Source organism: Limanda limanda, chromosome 4 (assembly GCF_963576545.1).
Source record: "Limanda limanda chromosome 4, fLimLim1.1, whole genome shotgun sequence".
Taxonomy (NCBI): domain Eukaryota; kingdom Metazoa; phylum Chordata; class Actinopteri; order Pleuronectiformes; family Pleuronectidae; genus Limanda; species Limanda limanda.
Genome location: NC_083639.1, coordinates 15,247,273 through 15,274,192, shown reverse-complemented (window position 1 = coordinate 15,274,192; position 26,920 = coordinate 15,247,273). Strand labels below are relative to the sequence as shown.

At 39.4% G+C, this 26,920-nt stretch overlaps 3 protein-coding genes across 4 annotated transcripts; 2 read left to right on the top strand and 1 right to left on the bottom strand.

Moving 5' to 3' along the window:
* Positions 1 to 1,376: 1,376 nt before the first annotated feature.
* On the bottom strand, positions 1,377 to 10,706 carry idh3b (isocitrate dehydrogenase (NAD(+)) 3 non-catalytic subunit beta). Of its 2 annotated transcripts, none has more exons than XM_061069830.1 (11): positions 10,657 to 10,706; positions 9,003 to 9,176; positions 8,319 to 8,439; positions 8,079 to 8,139; positions 7,863 to 7,995; positions 6,600 to 6,733; positions 6,350 to 6,452; positions 5,964 to 6,110; positions 4,992 to 5,086; positions 4,745 to 4,805; positions 1,377 to 1,937 (listed from the first exon to the last, which is right to left on the bottom strand). In XM_061069830.1, exons 1-11 carry the CDS (start codon positions 10,696 to 10,698, stop codon positions 1,860 to 1,862), a joined length of 1,149 nt encoding a protein of 382 aa, XP_060925813.1. In that variant the 5' UTR covers positions 10,699 to 10,706; the 3' UTR covers positions 1,377 to 1,859. The 2 variants fall into 2 exon arrangements, with proteins under 2 accessions (XP_060925813.1, XP_060925812.1); XM_061069829.1 differs by lacking the exon at positions 1,377 to 1,937 and adding an exon at positions 1,955 to 3,470.
* A 931-nt stretch (positions 10,707 to 11,637) lies between these two features.
* zmat1 (zinc finger matrin-type 1) lies at positions 11,638 to 18,833 on the top strand. The gene is made up of 7 exons (XM_061069828.1): positions 11,638 to 11,777; positions 13,849 to 13,955; positions 14,060 to 14,143; positions 14,502 to 14,643; positions 14,797 to 15,090; positions 15,865 to 15,955; positions 16,792 to 18,833. The coding sequence occupies exons 1-7, from the start codon at positions 11,639 to 11,641 to the stop codon at positions 17,756 to 17,758; spliced, it is 1,824 nt and encodes a 607-aa protein (XP_060925811.1). The 5' UTR covers position 11,638; the 3' UTR covers positions 17,759 to 18,833.
* A 2,157-nt stretch (positions 18,834 to 20,990) lies between these two features.
* cd8b (cd8 beta) lies at positions 20,991 to 24,499 on the top strand. The gene is made up of 7 exons (XM_061070477.1): positions 20,991 to 21,078; positions 22,285 to 22,635; positions 23,348 to 23,434; positions 23,685 to 23,774; positions 23,873 to 23,906; positions 24,043 to 24,089; positions 24,239 to 24,499. The coding sequence occupies exons 1-6, from the start codon at positions 21,024 to 21,026 to the stop codon at positions 24,059 to 24,061; spliced, it is 636 nt and encodes a 211-aa protein (XP_060926460.1). The 5' UTR covers positions 20,991 to 21,023; the 3' UTR covers positions 24,062 to 24,089; positions 24,239 to 24,499.
* The last annotated feature ends 2,421 nt before the right edge of the window (positions 24,500 to 26,920 follow it).

Genomic DNA, 26,920 nt, shown 5'->3' with positions numbered 1-26,920 from the left:
TATCAATTTTTTATTTTACATGGTGTAAGATATTGTGCAACGAAGAGGTGATTGAGGTTCTGCCGAATTTAGGGATCAGTGTCTTGCCAAGGAAACTTTGGCATTCAGATGGGGAAGAGTGGGGATTGGACCGCCAACCTTCTTGTTGGAGAACAACTGCTCTACCCCCTAGGCCACACCGCCTGCTCATTCCCTTGAAACTAAGCACAACAAGAAGATGAACACATTTTTGTGTGTGTCTGTGTCATTCTATGCTGCTTTTGATACACATTTCAGAGAAAACCACTGTATTTTCTACTTTACTACATATCATTGACAGCCTTACATAAAAGTTACTTATATATTTTGGGATTTTAGATACTGGATGTTCATCTTTGTTTGATTTTATATGTTCTATATCCCTACTTCTATATTGTGAATTGTCTTCTTGCACTGTTTTTCACTTAAAAAAGCACTTACTGTATACAATGAGTTGCCGAACCATCAATTTACAGGCTATGTTAGTCTAATGTACTTTGTATAGCTTTAGTTGTTTATCTTTAAATCTGTATTTATATTTGGCTTCAATACTTTATCTCCATTAGCACATACTTACATACTAGACATTCATATCACTGCAGTGAACTTATTTGTGACCTATTTTGACCTTATGCTCTTGGATTAGAATGTATTTTTATCTATGTTGTGTTGAATTTTATCTGGATCCTGAGTCTGAATAATAAATGTCATCATAGTGAGGAAATCTTTTATCTTCACCACAATGTGTTTTTTCAATGTAAAGCCAGAATAAGATTTTACACACAAAATATTCTGTGTAAATTTTTACACGTTACTATGATTAAAGCACTGAACAGTATTTAAATTCAGCTAAAATTAGATCCACATCAGCAAACTGCCACATTATTTCACCACTTAAAACACATTTAACCATTTATCCATATTGGCAATAATTAATGGGTTAACAGTGTCAGTGGGCATCCACCACTGCATAATGGATACATTTACTGTTCAGAGTGAATTTTACTGAAGTATATTATCTGTATATATTCTTTGGATGAAAAGTGTGAGAGACTGCATCTTTTTGAAGGAGGTTTAAAGTTCATAGTTTATTTGTTTTATCATGGTACATGTGTGGTGCCATGGTGCAAAAAGTATCAGTCCTACGTCAGCTGGACAGACTCATATTCACACTTTCCATCAAGCCTTCAGTCCACCTGACTGGTCTCATCGAGGGTCTTGGCTCGGATGTGAGCTCTTCACACTGCGAGGTGGTGATGCGTGCTGACTGAACCACCAGCAGCCCGGATAAACATTAATAACTCTAAATACTGCATCTGTCTTCTAGTAACATTCATGCAAGGATTTTACACACAAGATGTCATATCTCTCTCTCTTTATTATTCATATCTCATATCAAATGAAGCAATAAAGCTAAAACTGTAAAGTAATAAATAATTTGAAAGTATAAATACACAATGTGTATGAACCGCGATTAATGTCCAGACATAAAACCCTTAAGAATAAGTAACAGGCCCTTGTCAGAGAACAGTGTGACTGTTTGATGTTAAACCAGTTTAACATAATGGAAAACCTTGTGTGCTGATTCTAAGACTTTGGATCTTAAACCCACAATAGTTTCCTGCTTTAGATATTATATTTAAAGGAAATGCTCAACTGAAAAACAGTATTTGTGGATATAATATCTCTATCTAGTATTATTAAGAGGACAATGCCTGTGAGCTGTCGCTGAAATATATTGTACAATGCCTGTGTACAATCAGTCATGAGATCTGTTTAACAGGGAAATTAAAAAGGGTGTATGTGCGTCTCAGCAGCTGACAGATATTCAAACACAATGCTTAGACTACCATGTTAGCAATGACAGCCCGGGTGAACTCGTCGCTTGATGCGTAGCCCCCCAGGTCTCCAGTGCGCACCTGTTGCAAACATAAGGACAGTGTGTTACTATGTGCACAGCTGCAGCGACACAAGTCCACATACAGTATCACAGGCAGCGTGCTAGAGAGCCTTTAAAAACTGCACTCAAGAGGAATCAGTAAAGAACTCTTTGGTTCAGAGACGAGAAAACAATGCAGCTGTAAAACATTGCATCTAAAACCACAGTTGCTGACATAAAAACAAAAGACATGTCATTTATTTAGTACCACATCATACTTGTGACCAGCTTCAATGTGCAAGACTGAAATTTACAGTAAAGATCTGTGGTCGAAGAGGAAATAAAAAGGATAAACATAAAAAGACATGAAACTGTTTACACTGTGGGTGCTGAACAATCTCCGTAATTAACTACACAAGAGTATAATTACTAACATGTATCTTTATTTTTTAGTATTAGTGGTCAACAACGGATTACTTATGATTTGCAGCTCACTAATACGAAAGGCAGTTACAGACATCATGATGATAGAGCAATTTGCTAATGTCTTACAGCATCTGTGGGAATGAGCCGCACCGTATTAGGACAAAACCTGTTTATATTTGTTTTCAGACTATACCAGTTCATAACTTAGTCTGTGTAGTTTCATGGAGGCTTTGACCAAATGTGTCCCCTAATACAATTTACTGTGGCTATGCAACTGTAGAATTTTTATAACACTTCTTATTAACTGGAGCAAAACCTGAAAGCTCTGTATATGTTGAGTTTAAATACTTCTAGTTTTCTAAATTTTGGCTTGTTTTTTTTCATGTTAAAATGTTCACATACTTCCTGTTTTATTAGTGTCAGAGCAAGAAACAAACACTTAGCCAAATCTATAGGTCAATAATGGTATAGCGTTAGTAGGTCAAGACATATCAGGGTCAAACTATTTTATTACAGTAATATTCTGACTTTAGATCGTTCATCTCATAGTAAAGAGGTTAAAATGTTAAGTCAGTTGTCGGTGAATTGTGAGGAAGGACTAGATCATCGATATAATGTATAGACTGTTGACAAAGATGGTGTGTTTTTCAACAGTTCATGTTTAATGTGAGACAGCAGAGAGGTAGTCTATCTGGCCAATATGGCTCCAAAAGCACAAATGGGCCTCAGTTAAGAAAATATTTAAAAAGCAAAAAGTTGCAACATGATGGTCACTAACTATGTATGAGAAATGAGGGGTGTTCATGGCAAGGGACAGTGGATTAGGCTGTTTGACAAAAATCCTTGAGACGAAGTTTAATAAAGTACAACAAAAGGTCATGTGATTACACTGGATCTATCAGCAAACCCAATACAAACATACACATAAGGATCAAACTGATGGTGTCTGACAGGACAGTTATTGGGCAGTGAGAGGGAGGGTGAGTCTCAACATGATTTCAGTTCATGTTGAGACAATGTCCAGATTTAAGGACAAGTCAGCGTGGAACGAAACATCTTAGTAAACTGGTCGGTGACGCAGGTTTGCCACAACAGCACGCACTATGTCGCTACAGGTAGAATACCCGCCAAGGTCTCGTGTCCGTACCTGGGATGTGCACACGTAAAACACAAACACACAGACACACACGCAGACAGACAGAGGGAAATAGGGTACAAGGAGAGGAGGGGGTTAAAGGAGAGGAACAAGGGAGAGGATGGCACTTAACACAACATGCAGGCAAATTCTGCTTTCATTTAGCATGCATCCCTTAATAATAAAAAAAAAATGATCACATTCTCACAGTAGCGTCAAGTATAACACTATCCCCACTGAACCTCCTCTAAATGAGGAGCAGGGAAAAAATAATCTGTCCAAAGGCTGCCAGTGCTGAAAGGCAATTTCTAGAGGTAAATTCACAACGTCTTTAGGCAAAGGGACGAGGATTGACCTACTTCATGTTAGTGTCAGTGTGTGTTAGTGTCAACAGGGTTCAGGTGATAAAAGCAGCTAGAAGGGAAAAATGCCCTGGTAACAAATGGATTCGAGGTTCAATTGAGACATGAAGAGAAACACAAGAGAAGAGCTAAGACACATGAGTGTACAACTTTAAAGCATGATTAAAGGCTCTCTATCACACTAAAATGACGCGTGCAGGTTGTTAGTTGTAGTCATGTGTGGGTAAAGAACTGCTAGTATCACTCTTAAGCAATGGTCAGACATGAATTTAGAAAATGTCCGGCAATTTGGGCCCAGATATTTAACAGAAGATCCTTTCGCATGTGGAATGTGCGACTCAGACAGGTTCACAACTACAGGAACATGTCTGCAGCATTCAGGCCAGGGTACCGTCTCTGGGAAGATCAGCAAGAGGCAGGGTGCGACTTATAAATTCTGCTTCAAATGTTGCAGAAAGCATGTCTTTTTGTTTACAGCACATGAGCACCCGCTTCGGCCCTTATTGTTAAAAGCTGTCGATTCTCGTCGTCGTTCCAGAGATTATTTGTTTATTATTACTTTTGAGCGCTTGTCTGAAAGCAGCTTCAATGAACTACTGTCATCGGTGCTGGTTGGCCAATGTGCATGACAGAGCCTTTCGCACACTGAATGTCATTATTACTTAGTGTACGCTAAATTTTCGGAAACATAATGACAGTTGATACACGTGAGATGGCAGTTACTGACCCACAACACCGTTGAGCGACCGGTTAATTCAGAAACACAAGATGACAGCATTGGTGTAAACAAGTCCTGGTGGCTTCACATATCCTCATTCTGCAGGTTCACTAGTTGTTATGCTGTTAAACTGGTATTACCAAACCTAGAAATGTTCTGTTAAAGTGTTAGTGCTCTCTGATATGATTATGTTCACACTCGCTTACCTTGCCCTGTTTGATGACCTTCTTGACAGCATCTGACACCATATTGGAGTGATATTCCAGGCTGCAACACAATACAGTAACGATTAATAGGTGAGCAGAACTGTCTGCTGGGCATGTCTCCACACAAACAGCCACCTAAAGCTGTTTCTAAAGCTGGAGATGTGTGGTAGACTGGGACAGGGGAGAAAAAGGGTGTGGTGTAAAACATAGTGTACTTGTTACTACAAGGCCAAACAAGTTGACTCACTTGAGGTGCCTGAGCATGTTAGCAGAACTGAGCAGCATGGCTGTGGGGTTGGCGATATTCCTTCCAACAGCTTGTGCAAAGGGGTGGCGTGCACCCTGGAAGAGAAAAGGTAAAGGTCGTAAAGAATGACAGGATGATGGTTTAATGAGACGAGTAAAAGACACAAAACATGGCTCCAGATCCGCCTACCACAGGAGGACCTCAATCAAAAGGGGCAGGTAGTCGTCAAAATAAAATAGTTTGAAAAGGTAATTGATATATGCAAGGGTAAAACATTAAGAGACTAACATGACGCAATGCCAGCATTCCTAGCTTGCAGAATTGAACTGCACAACAGCTGTTAGCAAAGGCAACAGGGTAAGCAATGCTTATAATTGATTATCCATTTTGTGTTCTACACGGATAGCTGAGGTTAATGACGGTTGTTGTCCTCAGGAAGGTGGTCATGTGATACCCATCTGACGAGTCAGCGAACCCCTATCCTTAACCCCAAAACCGTTTAGCTCTGGGGAGATGGGAATCAGACTTCCACGACACTGCAATTTCTAAAAATGTATTTTCTTAAATGGGCACTGATGACCAGTGAGCAGATTTGCAGGGAAGGTAATTCCTGTAAGTTTTGTCATGATGTCACTGAAGTCGTGCCAGAGTGTTTTAAGCTTTGAACATGTAACAAGCCCTCCTTTATAACACATCTAAAACATATATTTTATATCTCTGGTTTATATTTATGTAATCTATGTGATGTAATATAGAGTTGGTGAAGAAATTATTAACAGTGGAAGAAAAACTGCGATTTAGCGACATAAATCTGACAACAACTCTGCAGCCATTGTAGATGAGTTTCTGCAGTATTTTTTTGTCTTATCAAATTTTAATAAAAAATCTCTCTACATGGTGAAAAAGGAGGAAAACTGGAGAATGATGGGCAGCCTAAACTCTGAAGTCGATCAAAGAAAAGTGAACACTCACAGTCTCAAACACAGCATACTCTGCACTGTAGCTCTCCCCAGGAACGACTCCTGCTCCTCCAACCAGCCCTGCCGCCAGGTTATCGATAATGTTACCGTACAGGTTTGGCATCACCAACACATCAAACTGGTATGGGTTCTGGACCAACTGCGCAATGTAACACAGATAGGGACAAATTTAAATATGAAATCTGCTTGAGTTTAGTCACACAGTAAACAAAACATTTGAAATTATTAGAATTATGCATTTCATGTTTTTTATCAAATACAATACATATTAATAATTATATTGTATTTAGCCATATCATAATTAAAAGTATATAACACCATATCGTTATGTCTTTATTTATCAAGTGAGGAGAGTAAACCGTACGAGTCTGTAAGTACCTGCATGCAAGCGTTATCAATGATTATGGTCTCATATTTGATTTTGGGGTACAGTTCTGCCACCTCCGCACAGCACTGCAGAAACAGGCCATCCGCTAATTTCCTGTAATAAGACAGGGGAGGAGAACAAGTATTGCCATGGCTGTAATGCAAATCAGGACCCAAATTACAAACAAATAATAAGAATAAAAATAAACAACAAGTCGGATTTCAAAAACCCAGAAAAGAAGGGCGGGTTCTTTTCCCTTACATGATGTTGGCTTTGTGAACAGCAGTGACCTTGCTCCGCCCCTTCTTGGTGGCGTAATCAAAGGCGAACTTGGCGATGCGGCGGGACTTCACTCTGGTGATGATCTTCAAGCATTCGATCACACCCGGCACACTCTGCAGGGCAAGAAAAAAGTCCATTCTTTTTAATACAAACACTTTTAATGGAGGATGAGAGAAGAGTGAAGAGAATGTAAACAAATAATTAACTCTAAAAACAGCAGATGCATTTTTCAGTTGTCCTATATCGTGTCTGAAAAAACATAGTATACTCTTTTAAATTTTAATGAATGTGTCACAAGTTCCAGTATTTCACCCATACTTAATGAGTTATATTATACAGTCTTATTTTAAGAATCACATTGCCATCCAGCATAAATTGAGTCTACAGGACAGCTAGATCATGAGAGTAGCAACAAATGCAAATATGTACAAATAAATAAAAACTTCAATAAAAGCTGCACACCAGAGATTCCCCTAAGACCAGAGCTCTGTTTACTGGGGGACAAGTCTCAATTACCCAACAACAGCTTGCCGAGTTATCTTAAGACATTGGAAGGCGCCAGAAATTCCACAGGTGAAAGAATGGGTATGTGCAATGACTGAAACTGCATCCTATGAATGTATGCTTAGTAGATTGAGTGATGACAGGGAGGAGGGGGTGACCCCTTGGGACAGGTTTTGGAATTACATAAAGGTAAATAATGATCCCCACTAGGTCTCTAGTTTTATTGTTTTGCTGTGTTTCTCCCAAGTGGGATCCTGTAATACTGTATGTCTCAGCAACATGTCTATATGATGTATGCTATTGTGTGCAGGTATGCAATGAAGGTATGAGTGGATATCATTATGTACTCACTTTGTTTTGTAATAGCTGCCTATTTTTGAGACAAATATGTGCAAAGTCTGTTATTAGAGTCAATTCTCAACCATATACTACTTGTTCCTGTATAAAGAAACATGTCTAATTTGCCATGAACCATGCCTAAGAAAAGTTTAATAAAAACTTAAGTTAAAAAAAAATAAAAGCTGCACACAAAAACTAATTTACCATATCAGTACATCTCTGATGGTTGGTCATCTTTGTTTTGTTACTTAATTTAATGTTGACTAAATGGCAGTCTTCATTGGAAATCTCTCTCTTCAAAAGAAGAATAATGTTTCGTTATCATACTAGCTTAAAACAACTATTGGTTGTGTGCCTGCAGTGAGGAGGAGGAGGAGGAGGACCAGGAGTGTTTTTTACCTCATGCTCCAGTGAGCTGTACTCCCCCTCGGTCTGTTCACGGATGATGACCAGGTCCAGATTGTTGTGGCGAGTGCTGTAGCCCGGCAGGCTGTTCACATGAACCACGTTAGCAAACAAGTCCAGTTTACGCCTGTGGAATGGACAGTCAGGAGTCATTTAAAAGAATAGAAGAAAAGAAAACACAAAAATATACAACAGACTTCATTGTTTTACCTCAGTCTCATCTCATATGAAGCCAGTTCCCCTTTGAACTCCATTGGTGTGTGAATCTTTCCTGAATAACCACAAACACATATCACAAGATTAATTTGCTTCTCTTAAAAATGTTGAGCTATGTGCTTTATTTCAGTTACTTTAAAGCATCATTTTAACTGCCTTACATTTTCTCTGGGTATGAAACCAAGATGAACAATGACAGGGAGACTAAAAAAGGAATAAGCAAAGCTACTGTACCTTTCATGGCCACTTTGTTGGTCTTCATAGAAGTCAACACTTGGTCCAGTTTGTCCTCACTGGCCATGTTCTGCACCTCGCTCAGGTGGAACTCCTCGAACTCTACAGGGATATCTCCTGCCTGGAGACAGCGCAGAAACAAGGGAAAAAACACTATAAGAGTGAGAATTTTATATAATGTGTATAATATTTTTGTTTTAATCAATGTTATGCTTAAATGCAGGAGTTTTCCATTTTTAGAAGATGTTGCCTATGTTGTTTCAGTGACAAATCAGACAGGACACATGGGAAGTGAGATCCAATGGGTATGACATGCAACAGAGGTCCACAGCTGGCTGACGTTAAACGACACAGACGCTGTAAACATTTCCCACCAGCTCAAATTGATATGTACATTTTTTTTATCTCTTGTTTGTTTGGGAAGGTTGCTACGATTTAATGTTCTTAAAAACATTTAAAAATCTGCAACATTAAGAGTGGAAGATGGTATAACATGCAGCTATCTGCTCTTGTTAAGTAGGCTACATAGTATTTCTAATTTCTTTACCTGTAATTATTCACTATTAAGGAAAAGCATATGCATTAAAGCATTTAATAAAACACACTCTCTGGTGCGTTTCTTGATATAGAATTTAAATAAAATTATTCAATAACCTAAAAAAAAAGAAGGGAAAATTCATATACCCTGAAGACATCCTTGACAGCAGTCATCAGCTCGGGTCCCACTCCGTCCCCTGGTACCATAGTAACCTTGAAGGTAGCATCTGCACGGGCAGGCGGGGCTTCTGGACCACAGAGACCAGCTGATAGACTCAGAGGTCGAGAGGCCAGCTGTTGCCACTGAGGGCCACTCAGGCTCTGGAGGAGGGGGGGGAAAAGAAAGTCACAACAAATAATGGGACGTGTAATGTAACACAAATATGTAAAACCATAGCAACATCTGCAACATGACTACAGCCACGACCTTACCTGTGACCCCTGTGAAACAAAGCGTGTGTGCTCATGACGCATTTTGGATATGAGGTGTGGGCAGTTTCAAAGTTTTACTCTTCTTTCTTTTATTCAGTTTTTAAGGATTGAAGAGGTAGAGGAAGAGGTAACCAACCTCCTCACAGATGTTGGCCTCTGCCAACAGCAAGTTACAATTTATAACCAAAAACGTCAGACTAATATACTTTATGCAGTGAATACTTTGATAATCTATTTTGATAAAAGCCATTAAGTGTATTTTCAGAACATTTTGAGGGACAGATGGAAACCCTGAAATTATGATGACTTTTGCCACAGAGCAAAGGTAAACAAAAGCCAGATGTCAACATGACTGAGCTGTTTCATATTATTTCATAGACAAAACTAATTTATTCAGTGCCGGCAGATTTCATGATAATGAAAATAACTTAAGCATGCAACCAAACTGTGTGGCAGGAATTCCTTTCCTCTGTTTTTACTTCTATAAATGCCTGCACTGTTATAAATTAATGACCAATATTATATGAGATGTTTTTAAAGCAATACTTAATTTAAATATTAATTTGCATCAATATAAATTATTGAAGTGACTGGGATAGCCTAAACAAAACTGGACAAAATTTGAATAATTGATTAAGATCTTATTCATCGATTGGCCAGAATATGTTTCAAATTAAATATGTGATAATTTGATGGGAGAGTTTATCTGTATTGTTCACATCTTGTCAAAAATTATAGATAATACTGACCTAGAGAGATCTGTGTGGTTCCTGAATGATCATGAATCCAAATCAAATTAACAATTCCACAGGCCATAATGACCTAAAGTTTTAAGGTGAACAAGTTAATATATGCAATATGTTTCACACGTGTTGGTTCCTACTGACATTTAAGGTGACGGAGACAATTGTAAACTTATTAATTATCAAATCAGATGCACATTATCTGCAGGAGCAGGTCCTTAGAAGGTCTGACGGTCCGCTGGTTTAGCTGTGGTGCTATAAGAAGTGTGCTGTTGTCAGGCAGCCACTTTAGCTACCATGAAGACACAGCTTCCATGGAGGACAATGACTCTGATCATTACAAACCACAGCCAGCCAGGCCTTGGTTCCTCCTAAAGCAGCTGACAATAGTAAAGGCAGCCACAGAGCACTTTGTCATTTTTAATCCGGAGACGAGAGAAGAAGATGTCTCAATGAAGGTGGCTCATGATTAGCAATGAGACATAAGCTAACTCTCTTCCCATGATAGTGTTTAAAAGCCAGGGGCCCCACCTTTACCTCCATACAACTTCAAGTACATCGGTTCATTCGCCACCTTCATGTTAACGAAATAAGCTTGAAAACATCCTGTGAGTGTGAAGACTCACCTTGACCAATGTTACCAGACTTCCCCTCAATGCAGCCGCCATGGTTTCACGTTGAGCAACGGAACTGCTTCTTCTGCGGCGCTGCGGGCGTTCAGCAGCGCTGAGTAGACGACAACACTGCCTCCAGCTGGACGGAGGAGATATGGACAAACATATCACATTACCAGTTTGAAACAGTCTATGGTTTATCCCCAGAAAACCTGAATCTACATGTTAGAGAATGATGTCACAGAACGTGAACTTTTTCTAATTGCATTATATAATCCAATATATTTGTTTGAATTAAAGAAAAGATTTGAAGCAACATGGTGCAAATGAAGGGCAATACTCTTCCTCAGGCTGTGTGATGTTTGTATGAGGAAGAGGATAAGCTTAAAACACAATATCATTGCTTGTCATCGTTCTAGTGATGGAAGATATTACTTGACAATAGCATAACTAAAAATAGTTGACTTTCTCATTCATTGTAACAGTAAGTTTACATTTCAGAGGGGAATACTTGTTATAAAGCATATACTGTGATGCAATACATAGCATCTTGATTTAAATAGGTTCTAAGAAGACATAATATTAGACATATTAGATTTTATATGTGAGCATATTAGAAATGCTTTGGTTTTAACGGGGGGAGACCCCAGTTCAACAGAAATGTATCTATACATCTATTAATTGATGGAATGTTTGTTAACCACTCTTCAAAGTAAACTATATCATGCCTTTACCTTTTCTTCACATCTGGAAAGATGAAACTTTTCCTGCAGGAATATTTGAATTAAAAAATATTTGGAATACACCAGGGCACAGGTTGATATGATGTCATCAAAGCAAACGAGACAACAACCTTCGTTTTTAAGATGAGGGAGAATCAAAAGTGTGTGTGTGTGGGGGGGGGGGGCGTGCACCAACATCCTGCACGTAAACATAAAAGCCACAGAACAAGAAGTGACGTCACTGCGCACGTCGTGAACTACCAGAGAAAAAGATGGACGACAGAAATGTCTGTCCTCTGCGGCTGGCGAATTCAGAAGCTCTAAATAACACTACTAGTTTCCCTAACCCGGCTTCTGTGATAGATCCTGACAAAGTAATAAACAATAAACTAGATAGTTCCAAGGTTGAAGGTGAGTTTTGTTGAATGCGAACATTCAATTCAACCGTGTGGCGTAACCGCCGAGCCAACATTAGCTTCTTTAGCTAATCGGCTAGCCAGCTCCGAGTTTGCTAGCCTTTTAGCTAAACCCGCTAGTGTTAGCTGCTAGACGCTAAGTGAAACGCTGGGAGTTTCTCATCGTGTTGTAGCCGGACCCTGTTGATCCTCAGTGCCACCACACAGAGTCAAGGGCTGCTCGTCTCCACAGGGCTCTAAGTGGCTGTCGGTCCCTCAACACAGAAAGCCTTTCAGACCATTTAAACCACTGCCTCTTACTGGTAGTTGAGCCTCTCTGGTTGGGGAACTAACAGGTTGTCAGAGCCGAGGCCATCAAATACATACTTGTCAGTGGGTGACATTGACCTATCATCCCTCTGCCAATACATGATAGCTTAGTGCTAGTTAAGTGCTATGACTAGTTCCTGTTTAAACATATTTGGTTCTGGTAGGCAGGTAGTTTGGAGGCTCTCACACCCTCATCAGTTGTCATTCATCAGAATCAGCCACACGAAGTGGCCTGACCCAGCAGTGGGACAACGTTACTTTCAAGATGAGGGTGTGATTTGGAAACATTTGCCCCTATGTAAAGGTTTGAGACATGATTTGAGATACAGCAGCTACACTCTCTGTTCTCTTGTTAACTTCTACAGTGATTATCATTTGGTAAGTACGATATTTGACACGTATCAGCAGACATGACTATTTCAGGCAGAATCCATCAGCCTGTACACACAGGTATAATTTTGGCTGTCTCAATGTTATGGAGCTTTGAATATAATTAAAGACACAGAGAAATGCCTTTTATAGGAACTCTTGAAAAGATTATAAAGAGTTCCTTAGTCCTTAACTCCAGTGTCAGTTTCACACCTGACAGAGCTGCGGTGGTCATTTTCAGCACTGAAAAATACAGCAGCTATTAATGATTTATTCACTTGCAGCTGATCATCTTAAACATAAATCTTAATTTGTAAGAATTGCACAAATAGAAGAAAAGCAATTGCATTTGAAGCACTGACAAACATTTAAATAATAAATCAATATGGTATACCAATAATAAAAGCATTGATCAGTTATATCCTATGATTACAGCATACCATATCATGCACCAAACCATGTAATGGGGAAATTAAGAAGAATTGTGAAGTTAAAGGTCAGGCTCTTTTTTTATCTATTTATTTTCAAAGCTCTCAAAATGAATCATCACATTTCACAGATTGCTTCTTCCAAACAATTGAGCTGTCATGAGTAGTTCTCTCACACAGTGTTGTTGCAGGAAGTCAGAAACTTTTTGAGTTTTGAGTGCAGCCCGGCCAAAGTGCTTGACCTCTTCATGCACTCAAAGGTTCAGTACAGTGAACAATAAACATGCATCTGGTATTGAACACGCAGAATGAGGCATTATATATGCTGCAAGTGTTTGAGAGGTTAATGTCAAACAAGAATATTTTTACTTTTAATTTTTACAGCAGTTTGGGTGTTTGGTGTAATTTAATGAGGACAGGAGCTTGTAGTTCACGTCTTTTCCGAAGAACTCTCATCGTAAATATAACATGCTCTTTACGGTGGATAACGTCTTTCTTTAAATGCGTCCTAAGGATGCATCTTGAATCAATGTGAAATCTTAATCTTAAATTCTAACAGCATTTTCCATTGAACAGGAAGTTGTTGTTAAAGCATGTTTTGCAGGAAATGCTTTTTTTTCTCGCCATTGTATTGTGTTGTTTCTTAATCATGAATGTCGTATGCAATCTTAAATCACTCTTACAACAAAAAATTAAGAAATTAGCATTTAATTTTTTATTCAGAAATACAATTGAATCCGTGATTGATCCAAATCATCGAACATGAAGCAAAAGTCAGATTGTTTTTAATCTACAACTATTTGCTAAATACAGGTTTGCATTATCTAGAAGTCTGTGAAATTGAAGTTTGAACCCTTTTTTGTTGAAATTATTTAATAGACCATTTTCTTTTTTATAATAATCTCCCTCTTTGTTGTCTGGGGTTTATTCGTAACAGTGACAGTTTTCTCTCCCCTCCAGGAGACGAGGAAGAAGAGGAGCTACTAAAGGGCCTCCTCAATGCCGACTACTGCCATGTGTGTGAGGCTGTGCTGCTATTTGAATCTCAGCGACTGTCCCACTACGAGGTGTGTGCAGCTTCCCATTCACCCTTTGTCCATTTTCACTTCATTTTCACCTCAGGAGCCCAGACCATTTTATATATATCCTCTCCTGTATCCCCCAACTGCAGGGCAAGAAACATGCTCAGAAACTCAAGGTGTACCTGCAGTCCAAGAGAGCTGCGAGGTTAAACAAAGAGCCGACAGTTCCCCAGGTCAGTGCTAACTTTAATTCATACACATTTTATATATAGGAAGGAATGCAGAGCCTGTAGAGAAGAATGGCAGAAAATCAAACCTTTTTAAAATCCAGGTTTGTCATACAAAACTGAAGAAGACTGACGTAGAACTCTGAATAATTTCAGTTTTACCTCTTTTTTTAGTAAAATAGTTTCTAATAAAATAATGTTATCATAAGGACACAACATAACAAAATCCCAAACCACAATGTCTTGTTTGCAAACTGTATAAATTGTTAAACTGATCCTAGATGTCTTGATATCTTGTTTATTACTTTAAACATGTTGTTCCAGGAAGCATATTCAGCCTGTTCTTGTGCCTGCTCTTTTGCAGCGGACCATGCCTACGGATAAGGACCGTTTTTGTAAGCTGTGTAACATGGTGTTTAGTTCCCACTTGTCGGCAACATCGCACTATGAAGGAAAAATCCATGCAAAAAATCTCCGAAAACAAGGTCTCCAGCCCCCAGGAAATTGTAGGTTGTGTGGTGGAAACTCATTGTAGACTATTTGAATTTTAATATTGACAGATAAACTGTAAATATTGTTTGTGGTATGATTCAACTGAAGTTTTGACAAATTTCAAAACACAACACACATTGATTTAAATGGGTAATTTCTCATTCTAGTCTTGCACAAGTACACAGACGTGTGTACTTTACCACGGCTGACTGACAATGCTGAAAATGCTGATCACAAGTCCCCCCCAGAGGGGGCTGTGGAGCATCATGAGGCCCCGGCAGCCACGACAACTACCCCCAGAACAGTGGTTGATCTGAAGGACCCGAACAGGTACTGCCCTCTGTGTGATGCTTCCCTCAACAACCCTCAAATGGCTCTGCAGCACTACAATGGACGCAAACACCAGAGAAATCAGGCCAAACAGGAGCTGATCAAAGAGCTGGGAGACGATGTCCAACAAGGTAAAGCAGGACAATTGAGTCTAGCCACACGTGATTTTACATGTATTTTAAGAGGCAATATTGAATTAAAAGAATGCATTTAATATTTTTAGACACACTATATGCACAGTGTCCTTGTATAGAATAAATAACATAAGTAGAAGCTGGCAACAGCTCAGCAGCCCAAACAAGCATATAAATTAAGATAAAAGGAAAAATAAACAATTAAAATGGCACTTAGTACAGTAAATATCTCCGCCAAGGCCCAACAGTCCCCTGAAATTCAATCAAGGTGTTCCACATTTCACACACTTATAGATATCAGTTCACCAAACAGGGCAGATTTTTTTATTAAGATCCAATAATTATTGCCCAGGGAAGTAGCGTAAATGTAAAAATAAAATACCTGTTTCACAATGTTAAAGAAAGTGGAAAAAATATTCCTGTGTCTTCCCCCGATCAAGATTCGTACCAAACATCCTTTCACCACATTTAATGGTAATCCATTAAGTTGTTTTTGTGTTATCTTGCTTACAAATTAACCAACAGACAGGGGTGAAAACATGACCTCATCAATAGGGGGGAGCTGCACAGACAGTGAAGAGAAACCCAATGAATTTTCCAAGCTTTCTAAAAATAACGCTGATATTTACAATGTCCCAGTCTGCCATGAAGGTGTGATTCCATCGGAGGAGACTGTTAGGTGTTAGTTCTATGACAATAAACCGGTGTTGACATGATTTACTTCGTCATATCGTGTCTCTCAATAACACAATGTTGTCTCTCTGTCCGCAGCCAACTCCCTGAGGTGTCAGACGTGTAATCTGCAGTTTAACTCTTTGGAGCTGTATCAGGCACACGTTCATGGAAACAAGCACCAGTTTAGGTAAGGGCATGAATGTTCAGACAAAAGACCATGGTCATTTTTTTAACTGTGTCTTCTTTTTATAATAAATTTAGCCTCTCCTACACCACACTTCAACTTGCCTTTGGAGAACTTTGTTGACATTAAAGTCTAGTTTTATTAGGCTAGACTTCTGCTCTAGCTTACATAGGCTCCAAACATCTGAGACCACTTTATATTGGGGCAATGGTCTCAGACTTTTCAACCCCACTGTATGTGCTGGTTTTTAACCAGCTTTGTGGCTGAGTCCCATGGCTGTTTTGATACATCAACAGAAAAATGTCCCAAATATTTGGTCCAGAATTTGTCCGTTTGCCTATTCACATATGAAGAAAGTAGAAGGAGATTCTACGGTCAGACGCGTTCAATTGAGGGCTGACGCAGGCGGCAGGACATAACATAACATAAATTATTGTGAATTATGAACAAATTATTTGTTAACAATAACACTTGTTACTACTCACAATTTGGTTGAGAAAAGCAGCCTGAGATGGGGCATAACATCGTCTTAACCCTGAATATAGCAAACTCTATGTGATAATTACCACCAGTCTGATGAAGAAGGTCTCCGGATTCAGTATGCACACTATCTCTGCTTTTATCATACATACAACCTCATAGGATGGCCTTAATGCACAGTCTGCTGGTTGTGTAGTAAGGAATTATTCGACATGTCAATTTAACCTGAAGAAGTTGATAAGTTGTTGTATAAGTTACATTTTCTGTAGGTTTGTTTTTCTGGTGTCTATGGGTTAACAACCACAATCTATCACCAGACTGACCAGCATCTTAAATACTGTTCACATTCTCTTCAACAGGGGGAAGAAGGTCACCGACCTGTGCAAATCCCAACAGAAAGTCCACGGCACGTTTGCAGATGAGCTGGCGGATTACATTCAGGCTCAGAGAGCTCGTGGAATTACTCCCAAGTCAGGTCAAGTCCAACCTCAGGGTGACACACAAATGGAGGATGAGGAAGAAGAAGAGGGAGTAAAAGTTGTGATTGATAAGAGACATATCATAGAACTAAATAAACCTACGCCCAGCCTTACTACCACCTCTGACCCTCGTCATTACCGCCCTTGTAGTTACTACCCAGCTGAAGGGTGGCATCCTCCAAATCAGGGCCCTCCCTGGCCTCCTCACAGCTGGGACTACAACTTCCCTCCTCCAGTCCTCCCAGGCTCTCCACAGTTAAACAGGCCCATGAAAAGAAGGAGACGAGGAAAGCAGTCCAGCTCCTCCTCGTCATCTTCCTCTTCCTCCTATTCCTCTTCTGATAGCAGCAGCATGAGTGACAGTGATGACAGCAAATACAAGCGGAGAGAAAAACGGAGGATTAGAAGATCCAAGAAGGAGAGAGGGCGGAGAGCAAGAGATGAGGAGTTTGACAAAGAGGAGAGGCACGGAAAATCGCAGAGGAAGGAACGAGAGGATGATAAATTTATAAGAAAACAGGAGGAATCTGGAGAGTTGGAGCAAGAGAGGAGGGGAAAAAAGCTAAAGAAACATGGCAAGAGGAGACGAAAAGACAAAAAAAACCTGGATGTGAACTGCGAGGGGGAGGGAGGAGATGGGGCGGTGGACAATGTAAAGCCAGAAGAGATGGACAATACAAAATACACAAGAATGCATATTCAGGGTGAAATTAATGTTGAAGAGGAGGAGGGGGAGCAGGATGAATCCGCCACACCCAAATACAGGAAAGAGAAGAAGAAAACAAAAGAGAGAGCAGACACTAGGACGGAAGAGGAGAAGCTGTGGGATGTCTCCATCTTGGGCTGACAGAGCAGGATTTTTAACATGTATAAATGCATTTATTAAACTCATGTTGACAAAGCAAATGTCACCATCGGCAGGGAAAGTGTTCTCCATAGCTTTGTTAACTCATACACAAAACATAATTGTTATGTCATTGTGTTTGGAGGGTTTCCATAACACATAGCTCAGCTGTGATAACTTTATTTTTTCACTATGACACTTATTAATATATTTCAGTAAATTAATGTGCACAGTCAACCTCAGATAATGGCTGTCATGTTTATGAACTCTTATTTTCTTGCCAATTTTTTAGAATCATCAATCAGTCATCTTGACCTATTGATTAGCATTTCATTAGTTTATGCTATGTACTGTATGTGTATCCGCTCCTTGCAAGGCTGCGTTTGCTTGTGTTCCCTCTAACAGTCTGCGGTTGGCGCTGTTGAGCTTCAACGCAGCAGTAAAGCAAATAGAAGCCCACAGATGTTGGAAGTTCAAGTCATTTCATTTCTTGTGCGGTAATGTCTGCTTGCACTTCAGAAAGACACAAACAAGGCTAACTGAATATAATGTTAACGATTTGATACAACAGGCCTTGAGCACTTTGTACGTTCACTGCAACACCACAACACTGTAAACAAACAGGAGGGTGTGGAGGCATTGCCCCAGTCTACAGTGCATTCTGTGTGCATGTGTGACACCCCCATTGCACATGTAAATAGCACATAAAGTGTTTGGGGTCAGACAGGTGCAATAGTTCAAATGAGGACAGCTCTTTACAAACTTCAGAATTCATGTTCAGGTGCAATATCTGATGAACTGAAACAGTTTACAATAGTTAAAGGTGCCTGAAAAGAGACACGATTATTTACGTTTATCCACATTTTTTGCTAAAGACTTTTCAAGGAACAATTCTGAAGGCATTATGGACTTTAACAAGACTTCACACTGAACTGGTGTCACACTACTCTAAATGCAGGTGCCATGAGAAGCTGTCGGTACATGCTCTTAACAGGCCATGAGATTAACAGGTCAGTTTCAGTATAAGGGCTATTTTGCATTGTGTCAGGAGCGTTGGAACAGATAGGTGCACAGTATTTACTTTTTGGAAAAACTGATTAGTGTTTCACAGGATTCAAAGTGAAAAATCTGCTTTAAAGTATATTTAAAAGTGAAATAATTGTTATAAAAACTTGATTTAAAGTTTGATCATTGCTCAATACACGAGTTGAAAGCAAATGAAAATGACGAAATTTGATAAAGATGATGAAACGCTGCTGTGCAAAGACTTGATGATTACTGCTGAACTAAACTTTTTCAGAATTGGCTGATGACAGCAGGAGAGAAGTGAAATGAGAACAAGATTTGCCTTTGAATTGAAGCGTCGGCGCACAGAGTGCAACAAAGGCTTTGTAGCGGAGCGATGTGTAAAGAGCAGCTCCGTCTGAGGCCCCCTGAGATCTCCTGTTTTCAAAGAATCCTGTGGTCTTGTTCCCTGTGTCGCTCGAGGCCTCGACCCCCGTAGAGCGATACGGTGCCCACATCCTCTCATTTTAAGACCCCCGCCAGACCGTTATACGCCCTTACCTTGACACATACACACGTTTAGCTTCATCAGTCTGAGTTCTGTGGATGATAGGACTTGTGAACAGGCAAAAGCATTTTAAGTGTGTCTTTTAAGTCAGATATTAATTACAATGAAATATCCTGTGGTTCCTTGGGTCTTCATAATGTCGAAACCGCTCATGAACGCAGAATCTCTCTGAGTCTGTCATGTAATTTGGGGTTGTTACATCACTAGACGAGCAAAAGTCCTCTGTCGTTCATTGTTTCCAATGTTTGAAACGTATAGATTTTCTGTTTTCTGTCACAAGTGAGGTTACCTTCGGCTGATATTTGGCAAAGTAAAGTCTATTTAAAGAAAATCCCTGAGGCTTTTGAGGATTGCGATGGGAAATCTTACACTTTTTTGACATTTTAAAGACTGAGCCATTAAACAATTGATACACAAATCAATCGATGCTGTAAATAATTGGAAGCTGAGACCCTTACTGACTCATTAGTTACATAACCAACTGAACCTGTCATACTGTATGTGTGAGTGCTAGATGACATCTAACTTGAACACCAACCAGCCCCTGCGTTTTCACTTTTTCATAGTTTTCGTCTGGTCGTCAACGGATCTACTTTATAAATACAAAAAGTGGGTATTTGCATTTAACTATTTTGAACTATGTCAGATTGATCCAAACTGATAATGATTGAACATTCACGTGACAAAGAAAGAAAAGGATCAAGAAGAAATTCAGAGGGCCGCTTCTTTAGAATATATACTAAGTTAAAAAATTCCCACTTAAAATCAACTTCTGCTCATTAAAATAATGGGAAAAACATATTCAATCTGTTGAAATAATTAAGAATGAATGATTCCACTGTTAAACTTTATTTATCCACTGATACCGACACCATTACAGTTTATCCCGATGCAGCTGAATAAAAATGAACCTTTTCACAGAGGATGAAGCATTTCAGCGGTTTATTTTTGCCAGATACCGTGCACATGTAAGAAATGTGTCTTCATTCCGGCAGTTTAAGAGAAATAACTGAAGTTGCTATACACACCCACCAACATACCACACATCATTTATACTATTGACCCCTTGTTTCCAGCTCCTACCTAAAGTTTTAGCTCCGTACATTGGTATTCCCTATCCGTGCTCTGCAGCGCGGCGTGAAGCTGCAATATGTGGGACTCCGCTGAGCTCTAGGTCATGCACCTGGGCAGAGACCACAGTGCTGCAAACTGCTGCAAGTGAACACACTACTTTTATATTGCTTGATATGTGGTCTCATGTCAGCTGTGATGAAACAACTCAATGTTTTCATCTCGTTGTCATCATCCATGAGACACTACATAATTATTATGTAGAGCTGAAAGTTTCTCCATTAACAACCTGCCTCTCTGAGGTGAAAACAACCGTTCAGTCGGATCAGACCATCAGCATCTGGTTAATGCTGGAATCATGTTCCCCTGCTGTCTGTTGTGTTTTTACACACGCTTCAGTGTAAGTGGTCTTTTCAGCAGTGCCACTGTGCGACCCACTCTGATAGGCCCTGAGTGCGTCACACTGAGGTTTCACCTTGACGACTCACAGGGCCCTGTCTGCTCAGGTCCTCCCATCTTCTCTGACAGATAGATAAGCAGGAACAGAAAGTATCAGCAGTTTCCCTCGGCTACCACTCAACACATAAACACGCTTACACACACACACCCTTACGACAAGCCAAGATGACCACGCTTCTGCTGGCATGGACACTGTTGACTGTTTCTCTGTGGACAGCAGGTAGGACCATGGTATTTCTAAATATGTGCGTTTACTTGTAAGGCTCCATCGTTGTCAACATCATCACTCGGTCAGGGGCCTGTAGTGAGGGAGGTTCTGATGTCTCCTTCCTTGGGAAAGTATCTTGCGTGTAACCTAAATTATGTCTAGAACATTTCTAGTCCTAATAGTTTGGGTTGAGAGATGAAATATGTTTTGAAGAATCCATCTCTTGCATGGTTCAGTTTGAATCGGCCGACCCAGCAGCCTTTGATTTAATTGTTAAAACTGTAATCGCCAAACTGCCGTGCAGGTTACCTCATATTTTTCTATCTTGGGATTTATACTATTTGTCCTACTATTTATACGATACATGACTGATGCATTTAATACGTAAATTAATTGATTAGTGTAAAGATGCAAAATGCACAGTGAGGATTAAAGTTACAGTCATGACCCTGCCGGTGCTCTGCGGCAGGTTCATTTTATATCATTCATTTATACTCTTATATATTGTCGCTCTATCAAAACATTTAAACGAGGTGTTTTGTGAAGTCAGACTCATTATATAAATATAACATCTGTTTGGTGAATTCATGAACGCCACGCAGTCCGTAAATTTCATATATGTTGACAAGAACAAGAGGATCAGTTCAGTGAGTCTTAACCTTTCCCCACACACAGGCAGCCTCTCTTACCTTTAGACATTTCATAAGACGAGTCATTGCAACAGGCGTAAACCTACACACCTGACTTGAAACAGCTCTTCCAATGAAGCCATCCCTTAAACATTGCATAAATGCTAAAGCAGTCTTCTCATGAAGCTATTTTTAAAATGTCACTTACACAAGTTTAAAATATAGACAAGAGATTTCTTCGCTCTCCGGCTTCATTGTCTTGTGACACACGCGATAGCTGTAGTGTTCCTATGTTGCGTTTTTTTTCTGCATTGCTTGAAGTACAATCACTTGTTTGTGCTTTTACTTTACGATTACTCGTAACTTTGTTTAGAGAGACTGCACATGCACGTTGTTGACAAAAGTCTCTGAACCCCAAAGATGACTGAGTAAACATTTTAAGACAAAACATGATTTTAGAGTTTGGCCTCGACTACGCTACAGCGTTCGAAAGCCTAAACTGTTGATAATAAAAGGGCATAAACTCTCATTTCAGGCTGTAGGAGTTGACTAAAGGTGTCTCAAACTGTCTTCTTTTTCTGTTGCTTAGGTTTGAGCCAGATCCTCCTTCAAGAACCCCTCAAAGTTCTGTATCCTAAGATTTCCAGGCAGGAGAATATCGAGTGCAACTGCATCAACTCCTGTGAATCAGTCTACTGGTTCCGCAGGACTCCCCTTCACAGCGACCTACAGTTCCTGGGCACAAGCAACAAAGCTCAGCGTGTTAAATACGGGGCTGGCGTAGAAGAGGCACGGTTTACACTCAGTAAGAGAGGGAATACCGCCTTTGTGCTGCGCATCGACGGCGTGACGGAGGACGACGAAGGGACTTATTCCTGCGTCTTAAGGGACAACGGCGGTCAAGATACATGGAGGTCTGGGACTGTTCTTCGGCCGGGAGGTTTGTACAATGACATTTCAAGAGCGTCATTTACAGCAGCCAATATCAAGATTTTGAATGAAAATCATAAACAAATATCTGCCTTTTGTATCCAAAGGACATCAAACACAATATTTGAACACTTATTGTCAATTAAAAGTTTGACTTTATGTAGCACCAGGTACGATGCGGCGTTCACAGATGCAGTTTGCCACGTCCCTCTCTTAGTATCTTTCCTAACTCTCCACTTTCCACTGTCCTTTAAAAAAGTTAAACTTACAAATCAAAAAAATGATATTATTGGAAACTGGTTATTAATCCTTTTCCTTTAATTATTAGTTCTGACCCAATGTTTTCAAGGTAACCTCACTGATCTGAGTGCGGCGGCAAAACTCTTTGAGTAATTGGACGCTCCAAATGTATGTACATCAAACGTTTTGAAGAGATAAAACTGACATCTTTCTAAAATGTACACGTACAGTTCATTTTGAATGTCTTTGAGTGAAGAAAAACTGCCCACTGGCCCAACAGGTACATGCAAGTCATACGCAAGCAATATACATGATGTGTTTGTAGAAAGAACATGTGTCTCAGACTGTGGTCGAAAGAATGTATGATTGAAAATAGGGACAGGTTGAATATGTCTAGATCTCTTTAGGTCCATAAAAGATTCCTTACCGTCTTGCTTCAGTTTGTTTACTTGTCATCTGTCTATATGGTTCTTATCTGACAGGGACCACTCCGACGGCCCCCCCTAAGCCAAAACCCAAACCTCCAGTCAAGTCCGTCTGCCGCTGCCCTAAGAAGAAACCTACACATGGTGAGTTATCTAGAATTTGCTTTGAAGGAAAATGAGAGCTTGCGTAGATGGCAGTTCAGAATCTGTATGTTGTGTGTCATCGCTCGGGTTCATAGGCCTTATGATGTGAAAGCACATTGTGAGGTTACATGTTTAAATCGTCTGTGCTGCTCCAAAAGAAGTCATGTCTTATATCTCTGATGGCTACAGTGCAATAAGCTACTTCGTTTAAAGGAAACCTTGCTGTGTATATTGTGTGTGTCTGCTCTAGATGGCTGTGACTACCTGGTTCTGTGGCCGTTGGTTGGAGCCACTGGGGTCCTGGCTCTGGCTCTCGTCTGCACACTGTACTACTTCAGCCGTGAGTATAGGGCTAAATGGTTTATAGAGTTACAATATATCGACATATATTTGTATATCTATGGGTTTCATTTTATTTTAACACTTTCTTGTTTACAGGGCTTCCAAAGAAATGCCGCCACCACTTTGAGAGGTAAGATTATTTTTCCTGTATGATGAAAAATAAATATCGATTAGAAACTGCAAATCTAGATTATATTATATCATAATCTAGATTTACCTCATTGACTATACTTAAGCATTTCTTTGTTTTGTTTTGCTCCATTAAGGATGAGACATAAGCCCTGAAGCAATGCATCGACGGCTGAGGATCACGGTATGTTCATTATGCTAGTCTCTTTCTCTTTATATAAATGACATACTGTATGTGTAATCAAATGTTTTCAGGTAAATCCTAGGGTCGTTAATTTCGTCTGATTATTTGAGATCTTTCACATAAACCAACACTTTCTTCTGTTTCTACAGAGGCTGAAGAGCTTCCTTTTAGCTGATGTCCAGTGGAGATTGACGGCCGGGATTCAGATCTGCTCTGCAGCCGACAACCCGTCGTGTGCAGTCAGATTTAATATTCGCCCGGACTTTAACTTCAGCAGCAGATATATGTGATATATGTAAATTGGGATTTTTCAACGAATTTCTGCTGCGTGTTTTACAAGACAGAGCTCCAGCAAGTTTGAATTTAACCCAAGTGTTGTAATTTTCATCTGTAAAAATCAATATGCAGATTCCAGGTTTGTGATTTTATAATTTTATGAATAAAAGTTGGGACACTTCAAAGCTGTACTTTTCTGTAATACAAATGTGTTATGTAGATTACCCAGAATATTTTAATTGAAACATAGAAAACAGGTAGATCATAAGACAGCTACAATAGGAATTGCTTGTTGCTTTCTTTGCTATTTATTTTTGTTGTTTTGTTTTTTTACATTGTTTTAAGTGTAAGTGTTCAAACAACAATCTTGAAGGAAACAACTCGCTCAAGTTTTCGTTTCTGTGAAGATTCATCTATAAAATCAATAAAATTGTATATTTCCAATCATTTAAATGTGTCTCTCTTTATACTTATTAAATAGATATTGGGCTATTTTGTTTGTCTATTTAACATTTGGTTTTATAACAATCCACTGTCTCCTATATACAGATAGTCAACCACACTTTTTGTGAGCTTTGGTGCTTTGCTCAAGGGCACTTCAGCAACAGCAGTAACAATAACACAGGTACAGCTCAGAGATCAAATGCTGTTTGTGTCTCCATGACAACAATGACTTGGGCATTATTGTCAAATGTAACTAAGAAGTCCGACACTTTAATTGTTTGTTGTGTTGTGTCGTACAAGTGAAAGAGTTCTGTGCCTGAAAAGGAGAGAAAGAGAAGTTTGGGAGTGGGTGTCGTACTTTTGTTCTTCCATCGTCGATATTGTGTTTGGCGGAAGTTGAGTAGGTGAGTGACAGGGTTCAGTTTCTTCCTCTACTTTTGATGTGTAAACTTGCATCACATTCAGTTTCTGTTGATCTGCCTCCAATGGAAACAATTAACTGCAATGTTACAGTCTTAAATCCCAAAGTAATTTCACTGCAAACTGTGTGTCTCTCTCTCTCTCTCTCTCTCTCTCTCTCTCTCTCTCTCTCTCTCTCTCTCTCTCTCTCTCTCTCTCTCTCTCTCTCTCTCTCTCTCTCTCTCTCTCTCTCTCTCTAACACACACACACCTGTGCGATGGAGGAGTGTAAAGAAACGACCTCGCTGATGGTTTTTCAGGTCTCGGGGAGCATGTGCACGACCCTTTCCTGTGTGCTGGAGTGAGACAGAGCCGTCTTCACTGAGATGCCATCGCTTCGCTCAGCTTTGAGCTCCTCATCCCCCCTAAAACAAAAAGACCACAAAAATACCACAGACCCAACCACAGGCACTGACAGAGAACGGCACAGAGCCTGACACGTTTGACATGAGAAAACTGTATAAAAAAAAAAAACTTGAAGACAACTTCTTTTTGTAGTGTGCTTTATTGGATGTAATACATGATCATCATCTTCATCATAACTTCAAATGGGTGTCTGCTTCTTTATTAATGGATGTGAGTTTCTTATATTAAATTAAAGGAGAGTGAAGGAACATGCCTGATGGATTACTGTATCTACCGTTGTTATTTTAAAATTAAATCAAACATCTTAATTAAGTCTTTAATAGTGCTGTGTGTGTCCTGCCCTACATGTACATTTAAAGGAAAGCAGACCAAGATTAGATCCAGTTACTAATTTTACAGTTTGACTCATTGAGTGATTAAAGTAATTCAAACACCTCTCAGTGTAACGCAAAAGTTCATCAGCACCACGGGAACCAGCCGTCAAAGTCTTTGAAGAAAACTAATGTCAAGGCTTTATGGCCGGATGGTTTAATTTAACCTGATAAACTGGTTACTGCATTATCATCATTCTTAGTAGATGTTTCAGGAGAAAAATGTTTTCACATTTCTCAGTTCTAAGGGTCATGAATGAATCCAGGAGGCATCATCGAGTGCAGAGAACTCATTTTTGATTACATAGGTGTGTAAATAATTGTGAAAATAAAAACACAACACAAATGAAATACAGACCATGGATATTTGATAAAAACCATATGTCTGAGTTGAATACTGCACTTTCTTTGAGTAATTACATATAAAAAACTGCTCCTCGACTGTGTGTTGATTATAATCGTAGTAAAATTGTATTACCTTTATAAAGATTTAGAGAGATACATTAATGTGTAGTAATCTTAGTGTTGAAATGTTTGAAAATGTAATCAACATACACTAACCTGACTATAGTTTAAATAAGATAGAAATAGTTCAGTTTTTAAAAAAAATATCATTAATTTCTTTCTCAAGTTTAACTTAAGACAGTAAAAAGAAAGAACAGCCTGTAAATCAGATGCTGAACTAAGGTACAATTTAATGCAGACCCACTGTTTTACCCTTTCTATTCTAATGTTGAAAATACTTTCTCAGCATTCGATGATATATATAGAAAGTATAATACGTATGAGAGACTTATGTCATACATCACAGATCAGGAAAATTCAGTTGTGTTTAAATCAAGAATACGCACAAAATACGAGGACACAACTAAAAGATAGAATTTCTGATTTCAAAGATGAAAATCTAAAGTGCCG

Bases quoted from the DNA above. Each gene is read 5' to 3' on its own strand.
- idh3b (XM_061069829.1), bottom strand. From the start codon at position 10,698: ATGGCGGCTGCATTGAGGGGAAGTCTGGTAACATTGGTCAAG. The intron at 8,140-8,318 runs GTACAGTAGCTT...GTGGTTATTCAG, and splicing joins CAACAAAGTGGCCATGAAAG to GAAAGATTCACACACCAATG. The intron at 6,453-6,599 runs GTAAGGGAAAAG...GTCTTATTACAG, and splicing joins GTTCACAAAGCCAACATCAT to GAAATTAGCGGATGGCCTGT.
- zmat1 (XM_061069828.1), top strand. From the start codon at position 11,639: ATGGACGACAGAAATGTCTGTCCTCTGCGGCTGGCGAATTCAGAAGCT. The intron at 14,644-14,796 runs GTAGGTTGTGTG...TTCTCATTCTAG, and splicing joins TCTCCAGCCCCCAGGAAATT to TCTTGCACAAGTACACAGAC. The intron at 15,956-16,791 runs GTAAGGGCATGA...TCTCTTCAACAG, and splicing joins GGAAACAAGCACCAGTTTAG to GGGGAAGAAGGTCACCGACC.
- cd8b (XM_061070477.1), top strand. From the start codon at position 21,024: ATGACCACGCTTCTGCTGGCATGGACACTGTTGACTGTTTCTCTGTGG. The intron at 23,435-23,684 runs GTGAGTTATCTA...TGTCTGCTCTAG, and splicing joins TAAGAAGAAACCTACACATG to ATGGCTGTGACTACCTGGTT. The intron at 23,775-23,872 runs GTGAGTATAGGG...TCTTGTTTACAG, and splicing joins CACACTGTACTACTTCAGCC to GGCTTCCAAAGAAATGCCGC.